At 42.8% G+C, this 25,136-nt stretch overlaps 1 protein-coding gene across 1 annotated transcript in view; it reads right to left on the bottom strand.

The window, feature by feature from the left end:
• The window catches only part of LOC126183561 (kelch-like protein 5), a 328,711-nt gene that overhangs the window by 254,389 nt on the left and 49,186 nt on the right, over positions 1-25,136 (bottom strand). Inside the window, exon 3 of the mRNA XM_049925639.1 lies at positions 6,353-6,395. Within this exon, the coding sequence (XP_049781596.1) occupies positions 6,353-6,395 (43 nt within the window). The remainder of the gene's footprint in view (positions 1-6,352; positions 6,396-25,136) is intronic.

Raw genomic sequence — 25,136 nt, 5'->3', positions numbered from 1 at the left:
TAAAAGTGTCTGTCAGTGCGGAGATAGAAATTTGTCTCCTGTGGCTACTTTGTCAGTGAGTTCATTTCCTGGAATACCCACATGGCTCTGTGTGCAGATGAATGTTACAGTGGTTCCAGAGCTGTGGAGGTCAACTAAAAGGTCTCAATTGTTAGCAGCTAAAAAGTTGTTGAGGTAGTAATGAGACGTGCCTCGTAAGCAGCTTATGGAGTCACTACAAACCAGAAAGTCCTTTGCGACAAGCGTTTTAATGTAGTGCAGAGCCCTCGATATGGGGATCAATTCTACAGTGTACACACTGAGTACACTCTGCAGAGAATACTTGTCATGCCCCTTGCATATGTAGAAATATAACGAACTCTGTCACTGACTTATGATTGATCTACATAGATGCATATCAAATTTGGGTGGTTGTTGAGGATCTAGCATAATAGGTGTCTGAGAATGGTGGGATCAGTATTTTCTTTGGGGCCACAAATGAGATCCAACCAAATAACAGGACCAGGTACACACCACAGTAGGCGCCAAGAAGGAACTCTTGGCACATAGACAAGAGCAGGCAAATGGAGATCATTGCATAGGGCTTCCAATCACATCCCACATGGTCTACCCATTTTTGGGTGATTCACAGACGGTCTGAACTTTTGGTTATGAAACAGAGTCAAGTAATATGGATGAGACACATCTGATGGATTGTGACTGCATAGTTTGCCAAGCGTTTCTGGCATCCGAACCACAGTGGTAGGATATCAACTTCCACCAGGAGGCTGTCTACAGGGCTCATACGGAAAGCTCCAGTTGCTAATCGCATGTCACTGTGGTGGACAGGGTCTAATAAACCCAGTACTGATGATGTTGCTGACTGGTAAACAACACATCCATAATCCAGGTGGGATAAAATCGAAAAGTTTCCTCATGCAATTTGCCTTGAGCTGGCATACAAGTGGTAACCAAATTAACTTTTGGTCAAATAAAAGGCTTAAAAATGTGGAAGTTTCAAAAACTTCAAGTAACTGGTTACCAAGGTGAAGTTCTGGGTGCAGATGCACAATCCTGAGTTTACAGAAGTGCACGAGGCAAGTTTTTGTGGGAGAAATTGGTATCCATGATTCAGGGCCCATTATGTACTATCTGTATGGCACCACAAAGTTTATGCTCCGTGATGCACAATGATGTACAACGGTAATACAGGCAAAGGTTGTTCACATACCGTGACAGTGAGAGCATGGTATCCACAAGTCACGATACCATTCACTGTAATGGTGAAGGGGGTTATGCTCAGAATCAATCCCTGAGAGACCCCAGTTTCTTGTGCATATTGGTTGATGAGGGATGAACCTATCTGAACTCGAAACTGTCAGAGGGAGAGGAAACTGTGGGTAAAAGGGGTAAACAGCCACGGAAACCTCACTTATGCAGATTAGATGGGAAGTAACGGTGCCAGGCGATAACTTTGCCTTCTGCAGGTCAAAGAACACAGCAAATGTATTGGGAATCCATAAAAGCGCTGCACACTGTAGATTCCAGGCATATCAGCTGGTTTGGATTGGACCAAAATGCTCTAAAGCCACTCTGAAATTGTAATAAATGTCCACTGGCTCCTGGAACCCACAGAGTCATCAGTTGATCATTGTTTGAAACCAGTAAACTCTAGATTCTTTAAAGAATCTAACTCCCACATAAAAACAATCAAATGTCCAATTACAAATGAGTTAATGTGTCAAATACTAGCCTGTAAGCACATAAGTAAGAAAAAAAGTTTAGGAAAGTCTTGAATAATGTTTAAAGTTTGTTGGAAGTCACTAAGTGCTCTTTGTATGAAATACTGAATGAATATAAAATGGGTATTTTGCACTCTACTTTAAACACAAGCTAGTTTTTTGTGCATCTAAACATTTACAACTTCATATTTACAGAAATGTGTGTCAAATAATGATATAATTTTGCAGGCACATTTAGGGGGAATATATGGATATTGCCTGCACACTGCTACAAATAGTCTTAGTAGTAAAGGATTAATACATTAAAAACATCATGCCAGATGCCATTTTACTGCACGAATGGTGTGCATGTAGTAAGCAATAAACTATTTTCCTTTCATCATTTTGCGTGGGTGTGTCAATGAGTAAAAATTTCTAAAAAGTTATAAATTACGTGTAAAGTTTGTTGGAAGTGACTAAGTGCTCTCATTCACAAATGTTGGATGAATAAAATCTGCGCACTTCTTCACCATCACTTACATTACCTAAAAAAAACCACAGTGGTTTGTATCTGTAATACTTGCTTTATTGTGTCAAATTTTTAACATAAGATTGTACCTCTTAATGACATTATGGCAGCATTTTAAAGTTTTAAATTTGGTCAATAATTATGTGACACACTGAAAATCAAATTTTTGTTGCCCTGAAAGACACGGGTCTGGGTACCATGACCCAGGTTTCAAAACAGTCATTTAGTAATAGATAATTTACACTGCCATTTGTTAGCCAGACTGGTCGATTGTTGGTCAAAATTTGATATATAGGAATGACAATACCCTCCCACGATTTGGAGGGGGCAGGGGATGCTCTGCCCCACCAAATACTACGCAATTTATGCTGTTATTACTGAGGTGTTGAAGCATTTGATTGCCTATTTTATCGTGTCCAGGGGCTGTGCTGCAACACTGCTAAAGCACTGCAGAACTAAATGAAACACTGTACGACTCACGGGGCTTGTGCATAGAAGGACAATTAGTGTCACTCTGCCAGGTATTTCCAGACCAAGAAATTAGGACAGTAGTTAGAGCATACAGACACTTCAGCGAAGCCTTCCGTGAAACATTCAGCAATTACCGTGAGATCAGTGCAGACGTTGCCTTTGAGGAAGGTGCCAGCAACTACTGTGGATGGTGAGTGGCCATAAATGTGGAGGAATTTAGTCCATATTTGGGATAATTTAGTGTGGATTCTAATAGATGATACTGTTTGCAACACTCCTGTTTCTCTGTTTCTCTCTCTCTCTCTCTCTCTCTCTCTCTCTCTCTCTCTCTCTCTCACACACACACACACACACACACACACACACACACACACACACACACACACACACACACACTTTCTTTTAATTAAAAATCATGCCCCCACAAAAAGTCTCCTGAATGCTATTAAATGTTCCATAGAAGGAAGACATTTGTGTCGAAGGACCACTCAGTGTTCACTGGTAGCCAAAGTTATTTTCTCAGACAACTGTAACATGGGTTCCCAGTGGGAAGGGCCTGAAAAATAGGGTATTGTTGCTTCCGCATGATGTCTAATTATCTCAATATCCTTCCCCTGAGTGATTTCTAGAGTTGCTGTGGAGGTGAAAGCTTCGCTGTCAGCTTTCTGAAAAGACCAAAGTGATGTATCTTCCACTGTTCGGTGGTTTGAAAGCGGGAGTACCAGGAAGGTGGTCCCTGTTGCAGGGATTGTCACATATGTACCACTGGATCAAGGGTGAGATGCTTTTAGCTGCAGACTGTAAGATCTATTGCTGAGTAGGTCCCTTGGGGTGTACTGAAATTTGTTGCAGCTCCATTGTTAATGAGACAGACTTCCAGTTCTGAAATTAATTGTTCTATTCCTTCACCCATGCTAGGTGTGGTTTCCCTGCACCACACGGGATTTTAGGCATTTAAGTCCCCCCATAGGAGGAAAGGTCAGCTCACTATAGGTTAAAGATCTGTCTGGGGGTAGACAGATATTACATACTGTTACCCTGACTGACAGGTAAACACGAACAGCCACAACTTCTAACACAATGGTTAATGGCACCTGGTCACTGAAAGTGTCAGAGTGTATGAGTGTGTAGGTTCCTCTAGGTGCCCTCTCGGCATGAACACTATTCTTACAGTAGGATTTGCAGCCTTTAATACTAGAGAGTTGGGTTACTGATAATTGTGTCTCCTGAAGTGCCATGCCAACAGCAGAGTAAGTACCCATTAATTTATGGAGTGCACCCAAGTGGCAATGGAAACCATGACAGTTCCATGTCAGATAGGGATCTGAGAAATCAGGGAAAGACGAAAGGGAGTATGAATTACTTTGCTGCTGAGACATGTTACACCTGGATGCATAATTCTTCATCGTTATTCATAGGCTTGACTTCTATGACGATGTGGACCGCTTCGACCGGAGCAGCAGAGTTCAGTTTAAATTTAAATCTTTCATTCTTGTCACAGTCACATTTCAGTTTCTGTGTGGATTCTCCTGTTTGAGTTATGGGACAGAAGAGGATTGTTCTTTTCTATGACCCACAGCCTGTGGCTCTGTCTGCCACTGGTTGGTGGTAATACACTGTTAGTCTGTTCAATCCTGGGAGGTGGATACCTTGGTAAATGTCTAGTTCCCTTATGATGTGGAAGGAGAGTGAGGCACCTCCGGCTGCACCAACGGGGTGGTTACCTGTGACGCTGTGAGTCATGGGGGCCGAGGGAGCTGATAACCCCTCCAACTGAAAAACAGACATGCACATGTGCAGATTGTCCACCCCGATGCCACTCACTCCGAACAGCGAACAGAGGCTCTATCTATAAGTGCCGCCCTGCCACAGCCTGGCATAGTACCCATTGTCCGGAGTCCCAGAGGTCCGAAATGAACATCACTTACCCCTCGGCATACGCGGGGAGGTTACAGCTCAGGCATCAGCAAATATCACTACATTGTCAGGTGGTAAAACCACGATGATACATGAAGATCCCTCACGATGGATTGTATACCATGCTGCATTTCAGGTGTGATCATATATCCACTCTAATATTAGGTGCAGAGGATCACGGTGCATGGTGAATAGATCATGCACCTTGTAAGGTGTCCTCCTCCAAATGGCCTGCACTACTGTGAAATTTAGAAAAGTGGAGGTCAACTCCTAAAAGCAGACCAGAAATAGTTAAGCCAGAAAGGTTGAGGGAAAGGTTGTGAACTGAGCTAGAACTGATGAGTGTCTTAACAACAGCCAAGTCATCACCGTAAACACTCCTTTAGTTGCCTCTTATGACAAGCAAAAATAACTGCAGTACTAGTCCCCGACACCACAGGAGCTGATATCCGCCATGATACCACCTGATCCAAAGAAGGGATCTTGCCACAGATGCGCGCAGCCAAGTCGATGGCCACCTGGTTTGATGGTTACTGCCCATAATCCCCGTACTCCCAAATGGACAGGCACCTACTACTAAGCATGCACACAGAGGTACAAGCTCTGGCTCAATAGTGTGTTCCCTGCATAGGCAGAGGGCTGCCACCTTATGGGTACCTTGTGATCCCCCCTCCCCTCCCACGAAAAGACTGGCTACAATGCTGGGTGTTGGGCGAATGCTGGGTATTATCAAGTGAGCTTACTGGTATGGCCCACAGTTCAGTAAAAACATTTGAGAAGGTGGTCAAACCCAGATGTGGAGACTAAGCACAATTAACCGAGATAAGTGGTGTCAAAACAAACACTGTGGAAAATGTCATAATTGATGCCCAACGAAAAGTAAAACTGTCAACAGGAAATCTGACCTAGAGCGTAAGTCGAGGAAAGATATAGTATGATATTGTAGCAAAGGAAAGGAAGACTGGCCTCATGCTCCCCAAACATGTACTCACAGAACAGTTGTGAGCTTCCTGGGGTGGAGGTGTTTTTAATTTACCATAGTGTTACCACAAGCAGCTAGAGATACAGACATTCTCCCAAAGTCCATTTACCTGTATAAGCCTTAGACAACTGATGTGCAGCAGGTGCACCAGAGGTTCCCCATTAACAACTGTTTCAGCCCAATAACCATCCACCTAATCAGCACATAACAAACACTGAGGTTTTTTGTAAAGAGATTTGCATCATTCTCTCAACTGGGAGGTTAAACCACAACCTCTGCTTCCTGTAACGAACAATGTTCCACCATTGTGCCACGTGATAGTCACTGAGCTGCCACATGGTAGTCACTGAGGCATCCACTGAGCCTATGATTACAAAGAACTGGCAGCACTCACCAGTGCTCAGTTTGGGAAATCCAGATACATCAAACTTCAACCCAGCCAACATGAACTGAGGTTCCCAAGTTGTTCACCATTTGGCACAACCCAGGAGGCACGTGGGTTATCTAATGACAAAGACATGGTGGGTGCACACCATTATGTCATTTCTAATTTTCTGCTTACTAGTTAAGTATCTGACAGCAACTCAGAACTTGTATAAATGATTACACACTGTCCTAGGGACAATAGGAATGTAACTTACATTAAGCTAAACTGTACATGAGTTACATTTTACATCTCAAGAATGAACAGTTCACAATTTTACACCTTTACATGTGTGGCTCTCTTTAAGAATGATAATAACAGGAACTTACCCATAAGGAATTTCAGGTTCTTCTCCCAGACGTCCACTAGCTCCTATAATGGTAAAAAGAAACAAAATCAGACATTGCAGAATCAAATTTCGAGGGGGCATTTTCAGTACATATCATAAAAATCTTCAAATGTAAATGACTAATGTTTATAAAAGTTAATTGCATGTGTAGCCTTTCCTCATCAAGATGCTACAATTATTCATAGTTTTAGCTATGCTGGAGAGTTTTTGGCTGGTAGTATAGCAAGAGCAATATGCTGCTTTCCTCACACTCACAATTTAGATTTTATTTCTCAACAAAATGTTACTTAGTTGTCCAGACCTAATTGGGCACTCCAGTAACTGTGTTCAAAAACTGTAAATGTAAGCTTCCGAGGCCATAGTCGCAGTCAATAAAATTCTTCTGGGTTTGAGGCCACATTGTCAACTATAAAACTCCTATGTTTCGGCAACTATTGCAAGACTCCTTCCTCAGGGTGTATTGTTAACTGCTGAATAAGCACTAGTTTGTTTACTTACATACTACGGAAGAGTGCTGTCATTGGATATGAGCATGAGGAAGAAGGGTAAAGGTGTTCTTTTATACTGGTCTTCACATTGCATGTTGTCATTGGCAGAAATAGGCATTTTCCACAGAAGTTTCCTTTATTGCTTGCCATTAGTGGGAATTGGCAAAAAGGAAACTGAGCAGTGACTGCAGCATAGCGTTGTTGACTGAAATGAAATGATCGTATGGCATTGTTGGCCTCCCGGCCCCATGCGGGGAAGTTCGGCCGCCGTATAGCAAGTCCTTTTTAGTTGACGCCACTTCGGCAACTCACGAGTCAATGATGATGAAAGACACACAACACCCAGTCATCACGAGGCAGAGAAAATCCCTGACACCGCCGGGAATCAAACCCGGGACCCTGTGCGCGGGAAGCGAGAACGCTACCGCAAGACCACGAGCTGCGAACAGCGTTGTTGACCAATTGCCTAGTATCGAATAGGGCATGTCAGCACTCTGTGTACCCTCCGCTGCTGTGGCCCACTGCGCACCTGTTGCTTTGCGAGAGCTGTTCTTCGGCAAAGCTGTCACTGCTGGCAGCCAAGACACTGGAAGTCAGTACCCGTCTTCTCTATTCATATTGTCTGGTTGCTTGGCTATTACTATAGCCTCTCTAATCCACCTCCTCAAACTAAACGGCTGTTTCGTCAGTACATGGGCCTCTTGATATTTGATCTTCATCCTGCACTGTTCCTGGTGTTCTGCTACCGCTGATTTGTTGTATTGTTTGAGATGGATATATCTCTCGTGTTCAGATAACATTGTGCTTATTGGTCACCCAGTCTCACCTCCACTCCACATTCACACCCAATTTCATGAACTCCAGCAAAATGAAATTTGTCAATTGTATCTTTTGTCAAGCTCAGAATGTCTTATTTTGTTGTTGCTATGAAAAATTGGCTTAATACCTGCCAGACAGAATTTTGCCCAACGTTCAGTAACCCCTTGTACGTATGTTAGCAGGATGGTGTTCCGTGCTTCGTTATGCGTTTTCCTATTGCCCTCCTCCTTCGGTGCCGTAGTTTTACGTATCATCCTCATGTCATAGCCATTAGCTCCAAATATGGACCTGAGGCTCTGTAGTTCAGCTTTGAGATTGTGTCCATCACTGATCCTGTAGGCTCTCTTGGTTAAAGTTTGCAGGGCCCATTTCTTTTGTGTAGGATGGTGGTGGGAGGATGCATGCAGGTACCTGTCTGTGTTGGTGGGCTTCCTATAAACTCTTCCTGTCGGGATTATGGTAAACTTCTACATCGAGAAAAGGCAATACACAGTTCTTTTGTGTCTCCATGATAAAGCGAATTTTGCTGTGCTGCTGACTGACATGTTGGTGGAAGTTTTGAAGCTCTTCTTCTCTGTGTGGCCAGATGACAAAGGTGAGTGAACCCATTTACCATAAACTTCAATGTGATCCAACAGCCATGATAATGAAATAGATGCAAGCGCTGCTGAAGCAAACTAGGATGAATTTTGACACGGCCTGAAGCCTCATTCCACAAGTGCCATAGGCACCAAGAATATATGGTGTACCAAAGGTCCACAAAGAAGCCTTTCCTTTACAGCCTATAATGAGAAGTATTAACTTACCAACCTACAAACTAGCAAAAGAATTGGCTCCAAAGCTTAGATGTCTACCGAGCCATAGAGGTTCATACGTCAAGGACTCCACACACTTCGTAGCACTTTTGAAAGAAAAGCGTGTCTCAGGAACAGATCTGATGCGGGTATGGATCTGATGGTCAGTTTTGATGTGTAGTGTCTATTCATGAATGTATCCGTGACAGACACCGTCAACATCTTAGTTGAACACATGGCATCTCATATCTGCGAGCTAGTGCACCACTGTTTGACGACCACCTACTTCAGGTGGAAAGGGGATTTCTATAAGCACACTGACAGTGTAGTTATGGGTTCCCCTCTATCGCCTGTCGCAGCAGACATTTTTATGCAAGCATTCGAAGAAACAGCACTCCAGTCCGCACAATTACGGTCAGAATGCTGGCTACAATACGTTGATGACACCTTTGTCATCTGGACACGTGAAGAAGAAGAGCTTCCGAACTTCCAGCAACAACTCAATCAGCAGCACAGCAAAATTCACTTTATCATGGACATACGAAAGAACGGTGTATTGCCTTTTCTCGATGTAGAAGTTTACCATAAGCCTGACGGGAAGAGTTTATAGGAAGGCCACCAACACAGACAGGTACCTGCATGCATCCTCCCACCACCATCCTATGCAAAAGAAATGGGCCCCGCAAACTTTAAAACCAAGAGAGCTTACAGGAGCAGCGATGAACACAATCTCAAAGCTGAACTATAGAACCTCAGGTCCATTTTTGGAGCTAATGGCTATGACATGAGGATGATACGTAAAACTATGGCGCTGAAGGAGGGGAAGAATAGGGTAATGCAGAACGAAGCACAGAACACCGTCCTGCTACCATACGTACAAGGGGTTACTGAACGTTTGTCCAAAATTCTGTTGGGCAGGTATTAAGCCAATTTTTCATAGCAACAACAAAATAAAAGATATTGTGGGTTCGATGAAAGATACAATTGACAAGTTTCATGCCACCGGAGTTTATGAAATCAGGTGTGAATGAGGACTGGTGTATTTAGATGAGACTGGACAGCCAATAAGCACAAGGTTATCTGAACACGAGAGATATATCCATCTCAAACAATACAGCAGATCAGCGGTGGCAGAATGCTAGGAACAGTGCAGGATGAAGATCAAATATCGAGAGGCCCACGTCCACGTACTGACAAAACAGCTGTTTAGTTTGAGGAGGTAGATTAGAGAGGCTATAGAAATAGCCAAGCAACCAGACAACATGAATAGAGAAGACGGGTACAGACTTCCAGCGTCTCGGCTGCTAGCAGTGACAGCTCTCGCAAAGCAACAGGTGCACAGTGGGCCACAGCTGCACAGGGCACACAGAGTGCTGACATTCCCTAGTCGATACTAGTCAAGTCACCACTCAGTTTCCTTTTTTCCAATTTCCACCATGGCAAGCAATAAAGGAAACTCCAATGGAGAACACCTATTTCCACCAATGACAACACACAATGCAAAGACCAATAAAAGAACACCTATATTCTTCTTCCTCACACTCATATCTAATGACAGCACTCCTCCATAGTCTATAAGTAAACAAACTAGTGCATGTCATTCAGCAGTTAGCAATACAACCTGAGGAAGGTGTTTTGCAATAGTTGCCAAAACATCAGAATTTTAGAGTTGACAATGCGGCCTCCAACCCAGAAGAATTTATTGACTGTGTTCAAAACTGTTAGTCAAATCAGATGAATGAGATCTCACAGCTTCATTTCAGCAAGAGAGACAGTGGGACAATGCTGACACTTTCATTTTTTATACAACTGAGTAGGTGAGTTTGGATGTGTCTCATGCCACGAGAATGAAATTTTATAGAAGATACAAAAAATGTATTATATCCCAGAGCACTGATCACTACCTCTGAGGTTCACACTGCTCCAAGAGCCCCGGTCATCAGCCAGGACAACATATCTCTGCACTGAGCTAGTGCACTGAGGATCTCCCATTCACTGAAGGGGTCATTGTACTGCTTTACACTTTGTGTGCAAAGTAATACATTGGTACATTCCACCAACAGCTTTGATGTAAAAATGTGAGATAATTGCTGGAGACAGACATTTCACCAAAATGCAAGGTGACCTGTAGAGATGTAGAGAGGATTGGTGATAATACTGCTGTTGATGGAGATCCTCATCATCATGGTGGGAAACTGATTAGGGTTTAATGGAGCTTGGCCCATATTTGAGAAGTTGGAGTATGCAATGTTCAATAGTGATTTTATATATAAGGCTGAAATTCTCTTTTCTGCTGCATGTAAAATAGATTTAGAGATACACTGTACTGCATTGTCAATGCTCAATGCCCAATGCCCATTAGATGACAAAGTAGTAGAAATTGGAGGAAGAAGAGTAGGGTGCTTGAGATTTGCTGATGACATGGTCCTTCTAGCCACAGGGGAAAAAGAATTACAGGATTTGGTGGACACCGTTGCAACTAATGGAAAAAAATTTGGAATGAAAATTAACACAAATAAAACAAAAGTATTGGCAATAGGAGGAAATAAGGAAATAAAAATTGTGCTGAATGGAGAAACACTAGAACAGGTACAAAATTTTAAGTATCTTGGAAGCAGGATAGACACCGACTGGAAGTGCACCACAGAAATTAAAACAAGGATAGCAATAGCAAAAGGAGCGTTTTATAAGAAAAGGAGAATCTTCTGCAGCAGTCTGGACAGAGAACTCAGAAAGAGACTAATAAAATGTCTTGTATGGAGTGTTCTTCTATATGGCGCTGAAACATGGACTATGAGGAAAAAAAAGACAGAGAAAGGCTGGAGGCTTTTGAGATCTGGACATGGCGGAAGATGGAAAGAATAAGTTGGATGGAAGAGGTACTGAGAAGAGTGGGAGAGAAAAGACAGTTACTATATGTAATAAAGAGAAGAAAAAGAAATTGGATTGGGCATATATTAAGAAAGAATGACGGACTGATAAAAACAGTTTTAGAAGGTTATGTAGAAGGGAAAAGGAAGCGAGGAAGGAAGAGATTCCAGATACTGGATGACATGATGGACGGTACAACATACAGCAGCCTTAAGAAGGAAGCAATGGATCGCAGAAAATGGAGAGGCAAAGGACCTGCTAATATAGCAGATAACTGATATATATATATATATATATATTTGCCAGCATCCCTTTTTGTTATGTATTAAGTAACATGCCTTTGCTAATGTTCTTTTTGATCAGATTTGTCTCTCCTGACCACCGCAGTACAAGTTTCCTACAGGGAAAAGGGAGAGGGGGGGGGAGGGGGGACTGTCCCTGAGAAGGCTGAAATTCTCTTTTCTGCTGCATGTAAAATAGATTTAGAGATACACTGTACTGCACTGTCAATTCCAGTCTGATGATCAGGGAGCAAGTTTTACTTTGGAGCTAACTTTGCCTTTCACAATATCAAGTGTTATGGGTAAAATGTATAGAAGGTTACTTATCAATGTATAAAGCAGATAGTAAAAAACACTCGATTCTGTGCTTATTGCAATCCGCACTTGCTCATGTACACATCCTCATCATTCAAGCTATTACACATTTTACATAAAATACTTAGTTGGATACAAGAGTACAATTTTCCCCAGATACAGGAGGCTGCATGACCACTAACTTATAATTGTGGATAGAGCCAGATATTCCACTACACGTAAAATTTGTAATCTAGCACCTCGGGAGTAGTCCCAATTCCTTGCAAAATTTCAATACCCACACTACACTTATCCCATCACTACTTACAACAGATAAAATGTCTCCAACTAAGCCACTTAATGTTCTGTCATTAGCATTCAAATATTCTACAGATTACAAGCTAGAATAACCTCATTTTGTTTGGTGACTCGCTGGTGGTATGCCATTGTTGAATGGTGGATTTGACTGCCTTTATTTCATTATCACTTATTTATAGGCACACACTTTTCAGACATTTACATGACCATTCTTCTTACAAATAGCACTAATACAAGGGGACCTTTCAATAATGTCACTGTATTTTCTTCACATGTCCATTTGGCTGAGAAATTTGAAATCTTGTTGCTGTAGATTCACACGGCTGTTAAAGTGTTCCTGCAAAATAGTGCCTCTTTAACCTACTTCTGCAGAAAGAAGAAATGTGTCCTGGGTACTTTCTCTGAGGGGTACATTCTTTGCACACTCAAGAGTGCACAGCACGTCACAGCATATATGAAAAATCATTGTACAGGCACATGCCTGTGCTTGAAAGTCACATGGACGACATATAACACTACATGAAGACATTGGATTCTAAGGTGTGTTAAATGATGAAACAGCAGCCAAGTAAGTCCCCTTGCTTGGAGTCATCTGTGTGAATCACTGTCACAACATGCAGTTGCATTTATGCTGTTAAAATTTGTTATATTTGTCATGTAAAAGTAATTTATTATTTATCCTGTGTCTCTTCATTATCTAAATTGGTTGCTTGCTCCAACACTGCAGGAGAAATATTTACTACATAATCCTCCACTATGAACCATTTCACTCACATCCCTAATGGTGGTGTGGTTTGTGGGTATTTATAGTCGCTCTGATACAGGTTGATCAATGACAGTAGACAGCAGACACTTTGGATTACTAGGCGTTAGATCCATTCTGTATGGTCAGAAGATACAATGAGATAGTTACTGGTAACTCAGTAGCTTTCATGCAAAGGCTACAGGTAGGGCATGTTGTATAAGCTCTGTTGCCAGCCTGATAGCTGCATGTTGTATAAGCTCTGTTGCCAGCCTGATAGCTGCATGGTTGGTTGGTTTGGGGAATGAGACCAGACAGCGTGGTCATCGGTCATAGCTGCATGGTGTACCACTTATAGCATCTTCAGGAACAAAGTTTAGGCTGAACTCTTTTTTTGAGGCACCAACAGTTCACCCAGGACCAGGTAAACACTTCACAGAAGGGTTATAGACAGAACCTAAACACACTCCAGACCCATGCATTGAGATACTGCAATGTCTAGTACTTTAAGTAATTACAGTTTATGGTTCCACAAGTATGGTAAGCATGCTAGATCCAAGAACCTAAATGATGGTTAAAATAAAGACTGATGCCAACAAAAAAAGTCATTGTACTTCATTAAAATTATGACAAAGTGATTAAAATGGACCAAAACTGATTTTTCATCAAAAACCAACAACCTGTCATTTTATCCTTTCATCAAACACCTCTAAACGAGAATAGTGAATGCTTGTTTGGGAAAGGAGCAATAAATAACTTGATAATCTGCAAACCAAGAATTTTTGCTAGATCCTTCACTGTGTCAAATATACTGTTAACAGCAATTACAGAAATAATACCATTTACTAAGATTGGTCTGCAATGGATTTGAATAAAATCTTCCACAGAAGCCCCAGCTGTGAATCTGGCCGAGTATGTAGTATTTTCATGTAGTATCTTAAGTCTTAGCCAAAAACACATCTAAGAGGTGCTACCTGTCTCTAATAGCTCCATGTAAAGCCATCTCTAGTAGGATCTGGCCATTCAGGACAGAACAATACTACCTGAAACCACAGTAGAAGTACAAAGCTGTCCCCAAGTCAATCCCCAGATCACTTTCCTTTATTTCCACATGATCATTTTCAGGCAAGCTGCCCATTTTCAGATCTATCATTTAAAAAAAAATTAAAACTGTTTCAAATTACAAATAGTTTAAGATTTATGTTTAAAAAGTTTCAAAATTCATCAGAAATCTGTTACAGTATAACAGCTGTGCAATATACCATTTGTTACAGTAAACAGTGTAGCCTGTCTAATGCAGAACTGAAAGTGCACTGTCATAACCAGTAGCTCAATGTACCTCTCTAAATATTCTGAGAGACCAGATTGGTGCAACAGCTACAACGGTGAAAAGTGCCCCCCTATCTGCAAAGTGTGGACTGATGTAATTCGTGAAAATGCTCACAAGTATAGCATGTTGATTTAGAATTTAACAGCATTATTTTTTGAAAGACCTTTATAGCACAAATATAAAAAACTATTAAAAAAAATTATAAGCATTGTAACTGGTGTGAAGTCTGTAGCACTCTTAACTGCCCTCCATGAACTGATACAATATGTAAAAGATGTTCCTAAATGTAGCTTATTAAAACATAAATCAGGAGATTAATATTATTAAAAACTTCAAAAGAGCTTTAAACCTTCCAAAAATATCTTCTCCTCCTCCAAATTGGTGATCCTAGAGGCAGTGGTGCTCAAAAGTGCCTTCTGTGGACTGAATTAATTCATACATGTTCCTAAGTATAATATATAAAATATAATGTGCTACATTTAGGAACATCTTTTATGTATCATATCAGTCCATGGAGGGTACTTCTGAGCACTACAGACTGTGCACCAGTTAATATCCTAACACAATCTCTTAATTTTTGTAATTGTTTTATAAAGTTTTCTCAAAATCCCATAGCAGTGTTTCACACTATACTTAGGAGCATTTTCATGAACTGAAAAAAAGAAAAGAAAAATTATATGTACGTTATAAAGCGTCAGCAGGCTAGTGTATGGCTAGTTATGACAGTGAACTTTCTGTTCCATATTTGACAGATTACTCTGCAACTGTAACAAACGGTATGTTGCACAAATGTTATATTTTAACTAATTTCTTAAGAATTTTGAAGCTTTCTAAACATGAATCTTAAACCATTTGTAATTTGAACTAACTGTAATTATAAGAAAAGATTGTAACACATCTGAAGATAGGCAGCTAGTGCCAAATTGCTCATGTGGACATAAAGGGAAGTGATCTGGAGACTCAATTGGGATAGTTTTACGTAAGTAACGATCGCGGACACTCCCTGACGACAAATATGTCTAGTTTTGGCACACTGGAAGTGACAAAGGAATCTCCTCCTCTTCAATACCCATATTAGGTAGTAGTTCATCATTCTCTCGAGGATCTTACCTACAAAGCTTATACCTATGCAGTAGATAAGATGTGGGGGATCCTCTTGATTCTTTACATAATTGACACAACACAGTGTGCATAATACCTAATATTTGGTCCTGCAGCTATAAACTTCAACAGAAAAGGTATTTTACAGTTCCCACATCAACAAAGGACAGTTAAATTCTTCTCAGTTGTTTTGTCTGAAATCCAACTGCTCCCTCTCTGCAGTTTCTTTCTGACCTAGGAGCATTGGATCTTTGTTGCAATCATACATTATTTATTCAGGAAAGTCACTGAGCTACACAGCCTGTTTTTATTTTTGAAATAAACAATTTATTTTGTAATTTTTTACTATTAGCTAATTTCACCCCCCCCCCCCCCTTCCTTTTGCATTTTCAAGTAACAAAATGATAAAATGCAACCCTTATGCAGTCTTTGTCACTGTGCCAGCATCAGCCACATTATATCCATTGGTTTACATTTAAAATAAAACTGCACAAGTCACATGAACCAACAGATTTAGTGTGGCTGATGCTATTATGGTGACAAAGACCCACATAAGGGTTGCATTTTATCATTTTACTGATAAAGTTCGCATCTGTGTAGCTTGACAATTTCCAAAGGGCACAAAATTAGCTAGTTGCACAAAATCATAAAATAAAGTGTTTATTTCAAAAATAAAAACAGCCCACAGCACGGCAATGACTTACATGAAGAAATTTTTAGCAGCTTTGGATCCATATATAAAGATGACTATGTTATTTAATGGTAGTATTTAGTAACTGCCTGTGTTATGCAAGATGTAGAAGTTAAAACCCCCCATTATTATGATAGAGTGATGTGCTGATCTGCTCTATCAGAGATCCTCCAGATTGACTTTGAAACTAATGTCTGTTGTGTAACAATCAGTGAAATTTACAAACTCCTGCTTTGAGCTCTTGCTGCTCTCAGTAATTATACACCAAGCTTTAACCATTATAACCAGAAAGGCTAACAGGGTCTTTCTATGTGGTCTGGACTTTAACCTTCACAGTGGTACCTGCCAGTTCCTGATTTTACAATAACATTCACTATTTCACTAGGCAGCAGATGGCCCCTAAGTGTACCCTGAGGTCTTCAGTATGGATGCATTTGTTGCATGTTTTATTAACTTAACATGTTCGGCTTGGTCCTGGGCGCTGTATGTGTGTACAAATCCAGCTGTCTGGATGTTCGTTCTATTAACTACCAATTTTGGGTCACTATCTTACAGAGTCTCTTCTGTCTGTGAAGTGTACCCAGATGTGAAAGTTGCTGCAGGAGTTAAGATCAGTGTCCACTTCCAACTCAATAATATCAGTGATGACAAGCAAACAGAAAAAAAAGGTCAACAGCCAGTAACGTCCCTGTAGCTAAGTGAAATGCCTGATACAATGAGGCTCTTCATAACTCAAGACCTGAGGCAGGCGCTTTGGAGCCCTGACGTGTATTAAAATCCTCAATATGTAGGGATGGCCAGAGGTATTCCCTAACACGGTCTGCAAGAGTCTCTTTTCATGTGGGACATATGGAGGGAAACACAGTCATAGGTGATGATTAACAGTGGGTGATGCAGTCATGAAATCTACCGCCTGCCAGCTGGTTGTGAATGAAACAGGTGAAGTGTGATAAGTATTACTAATTTATAACACCACCACACCCTTAGTCTTGCCATCATGAAGCTATTCTTACCTACCAAGGTTGTAGCTTCCTCGCACAACTGCATCAGATTTTTCAAGTATCTCTCCTATTGACAGTAATTTTTTTTCTTCAGTGCAGAGTTTAAGCTCCTCCCTGTGATTTCCGAATGAGTAAATTCCAGAGAATCATCAAAGCCATTATTCAGTTTTAGCAACCCATTTCTCTCAAACATGATGATATGCAGCAAGTAAGTAAAAACAGTAGTTCAACATTTTGATTCCTCTACAGTATTACAAACTGGCACGACACTTTTTTTAAGTAATACTGGGGGAGTTAAAAAAATGGTTCAAATGGCTCTGAGCACTATGGGACTTAACATCTATGGTCATCAGTCCCCTAGAACTTAGAACTACTTAAACCTAACTAACCTAAGGACAGCACACAACACCCAGCCATCACGAGGCAGAGAAAATCCCTGACCCTGCCGGGAATCGAACCCGGGAACCCGGGCGTGGGAAGCGAGAACGCTACCGCACGACCACGAGATGCGGGCTGGGGGAGTTAATTTTACAGTTGATGGCATCACTACAGCTCTGGCCACTATCCGGATTACAACAGCTTTGCAGCAACTTAACACAAAGGGGCAGGGGCAGTGTTGCATCAATGTCACAATGTGATGCTACAGCCAGACACGGAGGCACAATTTATATACGCCTATACAGCCACCAAGGAATTGAGCACATGGCTGTTGTGCTGTCCACAGAAGTGTCAATCAAGCCAGCAGTGAAAATAACCGGTCGGCCGCCTCACACTGTCTGATCGAACTGATAGGTCGGATCCTCCTCCTGTTCTGCATCTGCTGTTCTGTGCCATCCACCATGCATACACCGAGGTCCGAGGTTCAGAGCTGCCTACTGCTCCTGTACTATGGTTACAGCCTGCAACATAAGCCAAATTGTGAGGCATTAGACAGTGCCTAACAATTTGGCTTATGTTGCAGGCTGTAACCATAGTACAGGAGCAGTAGGCAGCTCTGAACTTTGTCAGCTGCCTTCATCACCAAGTCAGCATATGCTGCGACAAGAATAGAGTCATGTCAGTCACTGATACACCTTGCGCTATCACACAGACAAGCACCACAGCGCAGCCTTGCATCACTTGAGCCACAGATCGACGCCTCATCCTGCCCATGGCATGTGGATGCCTACCTTTCCCCAGCAAAAGTGTTTGACATCCTGTGGTTAACAAAACATTTGTACCCAGCTGCTGGCATCTTGCTGCATGTTTCCTGTCCTCTACAACTGCCATTTGAAGCCAGAACACTTGGGTAGAGAGCAGCCTTGCCAGCCTGAGAGCAGAAGAACGGCTCCCCCACCCCTTCCAGTAGTGGCCCTACAAAACCAGACTTCTACAATGTAAGCAACGTTGTCCACAACATTGCCTTCACCATCAGACAAGGCAAGTGCTGGGAAATCTGATGGTTTTATTGTGACTTTAAATTCCTGAGATGGAATGTTCTTGACAATCCCTGCAGCACAGTGGATGAGTGACTGAGAAATTTACATATTTCCACAGAGATGTACACAATTACTTTCCTTCATTTACCTTTGATCCCCATCTTCCACACGTAACTTGACCTTAACAATAAATTCATGTATGTCCAGAGTTATAGAGTTTAAACTAATTACAGAGTTTGGCATTCACAGTCTATCTTTGAAGTGCATAAACACCAGTTGTAAACTTGTTTTGACTTAAGTCTTTCAGTGCTTTGTGAAATTCTTCACACAGTATAGTATCTCCCTTCTCATCTTCCTCTATGTCCTCTTCCATTTCCATAATATTGCCCCCAAGGCATCTTCAATTTTTCTGTAGGTGGCATCTATCTTACTCCGTAGTGATATATGCTTCTAGATTCTTACATTTGTGCTCTAGCCATTCTTGCGTAGCCATTTTCCCCTTCCTGTCAATCTCATTTTTTTATGTTTGTATTCCCTTTTGCCTGCTTCATTTATTGCATTTTTATATTTCCTCCTTTCATCAATTAAATTCAGTATCTCATGTGTTACCTGAGGATTTCTACTAGCCCTCGTCTTTTTGCCTACTTAATTCTTGCTGCCTTCACCATTTCATCTCTCGAAGCTACCCATTATTCTTCTATTGTATTCCTGTTCTTGTCAATTATTCCCTAATGCTTTTTCTGAAACCCTCTACAACATCTGGTTCTTTCAGTTTATCCAGGTCCCATCTTAAATTCTTGCCTTTTTTGCAGTTTCTTCAATTTAATCTGCAGTTCATAATCAATAAATTGTGGTTGGAGTCTACATGTGCCCCTGGAAAAGTCTTAAATTTTAAAGTTTGGTTCCTAAATATCTTGTCTAACCATTATATAATCAATCTGAAACTTTCTGGTACCTACGGATCTCTTCCACGTATACAACGTTCACACACGATTCTTAAACCATGTGTTAGCTATGATTAAATTAGGTTCTGTACAAAATTCGATCAAGTTACTTCCTCTTTCATGTCGTTTCCCCTGTCTATATTCATCTACTACTTTTCCTTATCTTCCTTTTCCTACTATAGAATTCCAGTCCCCCAGGGCTATTAAATCTTTGGCTTCCTTAATTATCCGAATAATTTCTTTTATCTCATCATACATTTCCTCAATCTCCTCATCTGCGGAACTAGTTGGCATAGAAACTTGTATGGTAGGTATGGGCTTCATGTCTATCTTCGCTACAATAATGCATTCACTATACTGTTCATGTCTGCAGCTCGTGGTCTCACAGTAGCATTCTCGTTTTCTGAGCACAGGATCCCGGGTTCAATTCCTGGTGCGGTCAGGGATTTTCACCTGCACCGAGATGACTGGGTGTTGTTGTCATCGTCGTCTTCATCATCATCATCATCATCATCATCATCATCATCATCATCATCATCATGGTTGGAGGAAGACAATGGCAAACCAACTCCATTAGGACCTTGCCTAGTACGGCGGTGTGGGTCTCCTGCATTGTTCCCCTACGCTCTTTCAACAAGCATGTGACTTCCTTTCCATGTCCATACTGTTCATAGTAGCTTATCTGCATTCCTATTTTTTTTTTCTTCTCATTATTAAACCGACTCCTGTGTTACCCCTAATTGATTTTGTATTTATAACCCAGTATTCACCTGAGCAGAAGGCCTGTTTATCTTGCCACCAAACTTCACTAATTCCCACTATATCTAACTTTAACCTATCCATTTCCCTTTTTAAATTTTCTAACCTACTTGCCCAATTAAGGGAGCTGACATTGCATGCTCCGATCGGTAGAACACCAGTTTTGTTTCTCCTGGTAATGACGTCCTCCTGAGTAGTCCCCCTCTGGAGATCTGAATGTGAGACTATTTTACCTCCGGAATATTTTACCCAAGAGAATTCCATCTTAACAAATACCCCTCTGTTGTGGTTGCACCTACGGTACGGCTATCTGTATCACTAAGGCACACAAGCCTTTCCACCAGTGGCAGGGTCTATGGATGAGTATAAACTTAATTTTCTCTCTAAAAACATCTCACATCCACCACCTCCTCCACCACCTCCCCCCCCCCCCCTCGAGAGGGGAGAAGGGGAAGGTTTTTGCACTTCAGTAAACCTGCGATTTGCCAGTGACAGTCTTAACACTGTCAGGGTTACCATTGTAGGACAGGCCGTAGCAGATGGTCAAGAGAAACTATGTGCCACACAAAAGGGACTCTGCCTTTCACAGGCTGTGTTCTTATTGTGTGAGATAACCAGGTGCAATTCATGATCTTTCCTCACAGTTCCAGTTTTGCTACTCGGGAAGCAAAATAACTGATGATGGTCGAAGTAGGGAGGATATAAAATGTAGACTGGCAATGGCAAGAAAAGCATTTCTAATGAAGAGAAATTTGTTAACATCGAATATAGATTTAAGTGTCAGGAAGACCTTCCTGAAAGTATTTGTAAGGAGTGTAACCATGTATGGAAGTGAGACATGGACGATAAAAATCACAAGTGGAGCCCAAGAGACGAATACAATAAGCAGATTCAGAGGGAAGTAGGTTGCAGTAGTTATTTGGAGACTGAGCTTGCATAGGATAGAGTAGCATGGAAAACTGCAGCAAACCAGTCTTTGGACTGAAGATCATAATAATAACAACAGTTTAACACTATCTGTGGAAATCCAAGTCCTGGCTTTCCGAAGAGGTTGTACAGTAGAAATAACTTGCCATGTCTAGACAACTACTTGTGGTGTCTTTATGAGTATTCCACTGTTCCATGTGGCTATCAGATGAACTGTTGTACTTTTGCCTGAAATCCCATCTACTAATACCTACTTTTTCATGAATGAGGTTGTGACAGTCCTTCACCTGCTTATCAGTATGCATTGTATAAATTCCACTTGAGGATGACGTCATCATGAGTATAGGGTAGTTATAGTAACGCATAGCCACGCAGAGAGAATATTAAGTTGTCAGCCAGGTGCTGCACCAACACTGAGGTGGGTCATCACAGTGCAGGTGATAGCCGTGCGTCACCCTGTCCCTGCGAGAGGTCCACATGGGGGACTGCCACACATTTGTGGTCTCCTTAATGGCACACAGTTTGTTGTGCATGCTGAGGTTATGCCATTTCGTCTCCCAAAGCCGAAATACCTTGCGGCATAGTACTGAACGCAGGTCAGTTGCAGAGAAGCCGATCTCCATAAGCGGTTTCTGTGTAGCCTGTTTGGCCAGCCTGTCGGCAAGTTCGTTGCCTGGGATTCTGACGTGACCTGGGGCCCACTCAAACACCACTGAACTCCTGGTTGGTTGCTACCATAGGATGACGAGGGTAGCATTGGTCGATAGCTCGTAGGCTGCTCTAGGAGTCAGTACACAGAAGAAACGACTCCCTAGGACATGAACAGATGTGCTCAAGAGTATGAGATATAGCCACCAGCTTGGCAGTGAAAACACTGCAGCTGTTGGACAAGGAATGCTGTTGAATATGTCCTCCATGGACATACGCGAAGCCGACGTGATCATCGAGCCGTAGGTGTAAACCACTTCATGGCCCCGATACATGTCAACAACCAACAGGAAGTGGCAGCAGACAGTTGCGAGGTTAACCGAGTCCTTAGGGCCATGTGAAGCCAAGGCCTAGGTGTACACCACAGAGGTGTACGTGAATGGACTTCAAGTATAGGTTGTAAAGGCAAGGACTCTAGTTCGGAAAGAAGGGATTGGACACGAACTGCAATTTGAAACCCTGACCTGGGCTGCCAATGCGGGAGATGAACTGCCCTGGGTGGGAAAAGGAGACGGTGATTCGGATGCGCAGAACTACAAACGTGTACAACGTAACTGGCCCGTAGTTGTGAACACCTAATCTGCAATGGAGTGACTCCAGCCTCCACAAGGACACTGGTCACCAGACTCATCCTAAAAGCTCCCGTCACTAGTCAAATGCCACAGTGCTGCACTGGGTCAGTAAACGCAATGCTGAGGGTGCCGCCGAACCATAAGCCAGACTCCCATAGTCAAGGCGGGATTGAACAAGGCACTCAGAACATCAGTACTGGTGGAGCATTACGAAGTGCCTAAGTCGTCTGCGTACAGAGAGGGTGAGACGGACAGACGGCCATCCAGTAGGTGCTAGACCGTTAATAGCCACTAAAAAGAGAGATACACTCAACACAGAGCCCTGTGGGACCCCATTCTCCTGGATATGGGGGCAACTATGGGATGCACCAACTTGGACATGGAAAGTACAAAGCAACAGGAAATTTTGGCTAAGAATTGGGAGCAGGCCTCCGAGACCCCACTCGTATAATGTGGCAAGGATATGATGTCACCAGGCAGTGTCATATATTTTTCGTTAAAAAAAAAAAAGACAACAAGCTGTTGGCATCTGGAAAAGGCTGTTCAGATGACAGACTCGGACCCAACCCAACCGCAGACACACCATATGTTCCAGCAGCTTACAAAGAACGTTGGTGAGGCTGATGGGCTGACAGCTATCCACATCAAGTGGGTTTTTACCGGGTTCGAGCACCAAAATGATGGTGCTCTCCCACCACTGCGATGCAAATACGCTATCGCACCAGATCCGGTTGAAGATGATGAGATGTCCCTTGTAGGCAGATGAGAGATGTTTCATCACCTGACTGTGGATCCGATCTGGCCCAGGAGCAGTTTTGGGGCAATGTGCAAGGGCACTGAGGAGCTCCAGCTCTGTAAATGTGGCATTATAGGATTCACTGTGGCATGTAGTAAACGAGAGGACTTCCCCTTCCAGCCGCCGTTTGAGAGTGCAAAAGGCTGGGGGTAATTCTCCGACACAGAGGCTCAAGCATAGTGTTCAGCTTAGTGCTCAGCAATCATGTTTGTGTCGGTAGATAACATGCCATTTATGTTAACGCAGGGAACACCTGTTGGGGTCTGGTACCCAAAAACACTTTTGATGTTTTCCCCGACTTGGGAATGTGATGTATGACACCCAATGGTTGAGACACATCTCTCCCAACACTCCTGTTTCCATCGTTTGATAAGCTGCCGAATGCGGGCACGGAGCCGTTTCAAAGTTATGAGGTGCTCCAGGGAAGGGTGCCGCTTATGCTGCTGTAGAGCTCGCTGACACTCGATTGCTTCAGCAACTTCCGGTGACCACCAAGTGTCTGCCTTTCGCCCGGGGCACCCTAAAGAGTGAGTGATCGTGTTTTCTGCCACAGAAATGATTGTTGTAGTCACCTGCAAAACCATCACATCAATGTTACCATGTCGGGGAGATTCAACAGTGACAGCTGAGGTGAAAGTTTCCCAGTCGGTCTTATTTAAAGCGTATCTCGACAGGCGTCCGTAGGCCTGATGCCAGGGCAGTGACAGGGAGATGGGGAAGTGGTTACTATCACACAGGTTGTCATGTGCTCTCCAGTGGATAGATGGGAGAAGTCCTGGGCTGCAGATTGATAATTCAATGGCTGAGCAGCTACCATGAGCCACACTGAAATGTGTGGCGGCCCCAGTATTTAAGAGGCAGAGGACGAACTGAGACAGTCAAGTTTTGACATCTCTGCCTTGGCCAGTAAGCACAGTGCCACCCCACAAGGGGTTATGGGCTTTAAAATCTCCCAAAAGTAGGAAAGGTTTAGGGAGTTGATCAATCAGTGCAATTAACACATTCAGGGATACTGCACCATCCAGAGAAAGATATACACTGCAGACAGTTATTTCCTGCGTCGTCGTCATTCTGACAGCCACAGCTTCAAGAGGGGTTTGAAGGGGCACAGTTTCTCTACAGACTGAGTGTAGGACATAGACACAAACTCCACCTGACATTCAATTATTGTCACTATGGTTCCTGTAGTATCCCTTACAGCCACAGAGGGCAGGGATCCGCATTGGCGGGAACCAGGTTTCCTGGAGGGCACTGCAGAAAGCAGGTGCAAAGCTTAACAGTTTCCGTAGCTCAGCCAGGCGGCGGGAAAAACCGGCGCAATTTCACTAGACGATATCATCGTGAGACTGGGAAGGCATGTAACATTCAATGAGACAGATTACGCCGCAGGGTCACCTCATGCCACCTACTTTTTGCCTGAGCAGTCTATATCCATTGTGTCTGAGTCCGGCAAGATCTAGGTCCTCAGCAGATGCCAGAATCTCCACCTCATCTGCCGATGCAGAGGTTGCTGGTAGTGGTGGTGTGGGTACCACCACAATTCCCTTGGTCTTGGAGACCTTTTTCGATTCCTCTCGCTGCTCCTTGGGTTTCCCTAGCAGGGAAGAGTTCACTGATTCAGTCTCTGGGACTGAGGATGAGCATGAAGCTCTACGAACAGCTGCTTTTGGGCTCTTCAGCCACTGGCAGGCGTCACCTTTCCCATCAGCAGAAACCTGGGAAGGGAGTGACCCAAGGGAGCCCTTCCTGGTGAGAGAAGCCGAAGAATACTTACGCTTCTTTGGCTGGGAAGTGGGGGCTGATTTCCCCAATGGTTGGGGTGGTGCGGGGGGAGAGGGGGGGGGGGGTGTTGCTCCCGAAGTAGGTGGTGTGGGAGCAACTGGGAGGGAAGTGCCCCCCACCGTCAAGGG

This window comes from Schistocerca cancellata, chromosome 4 (assembly GCF_023864275.1).
Source record: "Schistocerca cancellata isolate TAMUIC-IGC-003103 chromosome 4, iqSchCanc2.1, whole genome shotgun sequence".
Classification (NCBI taxonomy): Eukaryota; Metazoa; Arthropoda; class Insecta; order Orthoptera; family Acrididae; genus Schistocerca; species Schistocerca cancellata.
Note: the sequence above shows the minus strand (reverse complement) of the source record. Positions and strands in the feature narration are given on the sequence as shown.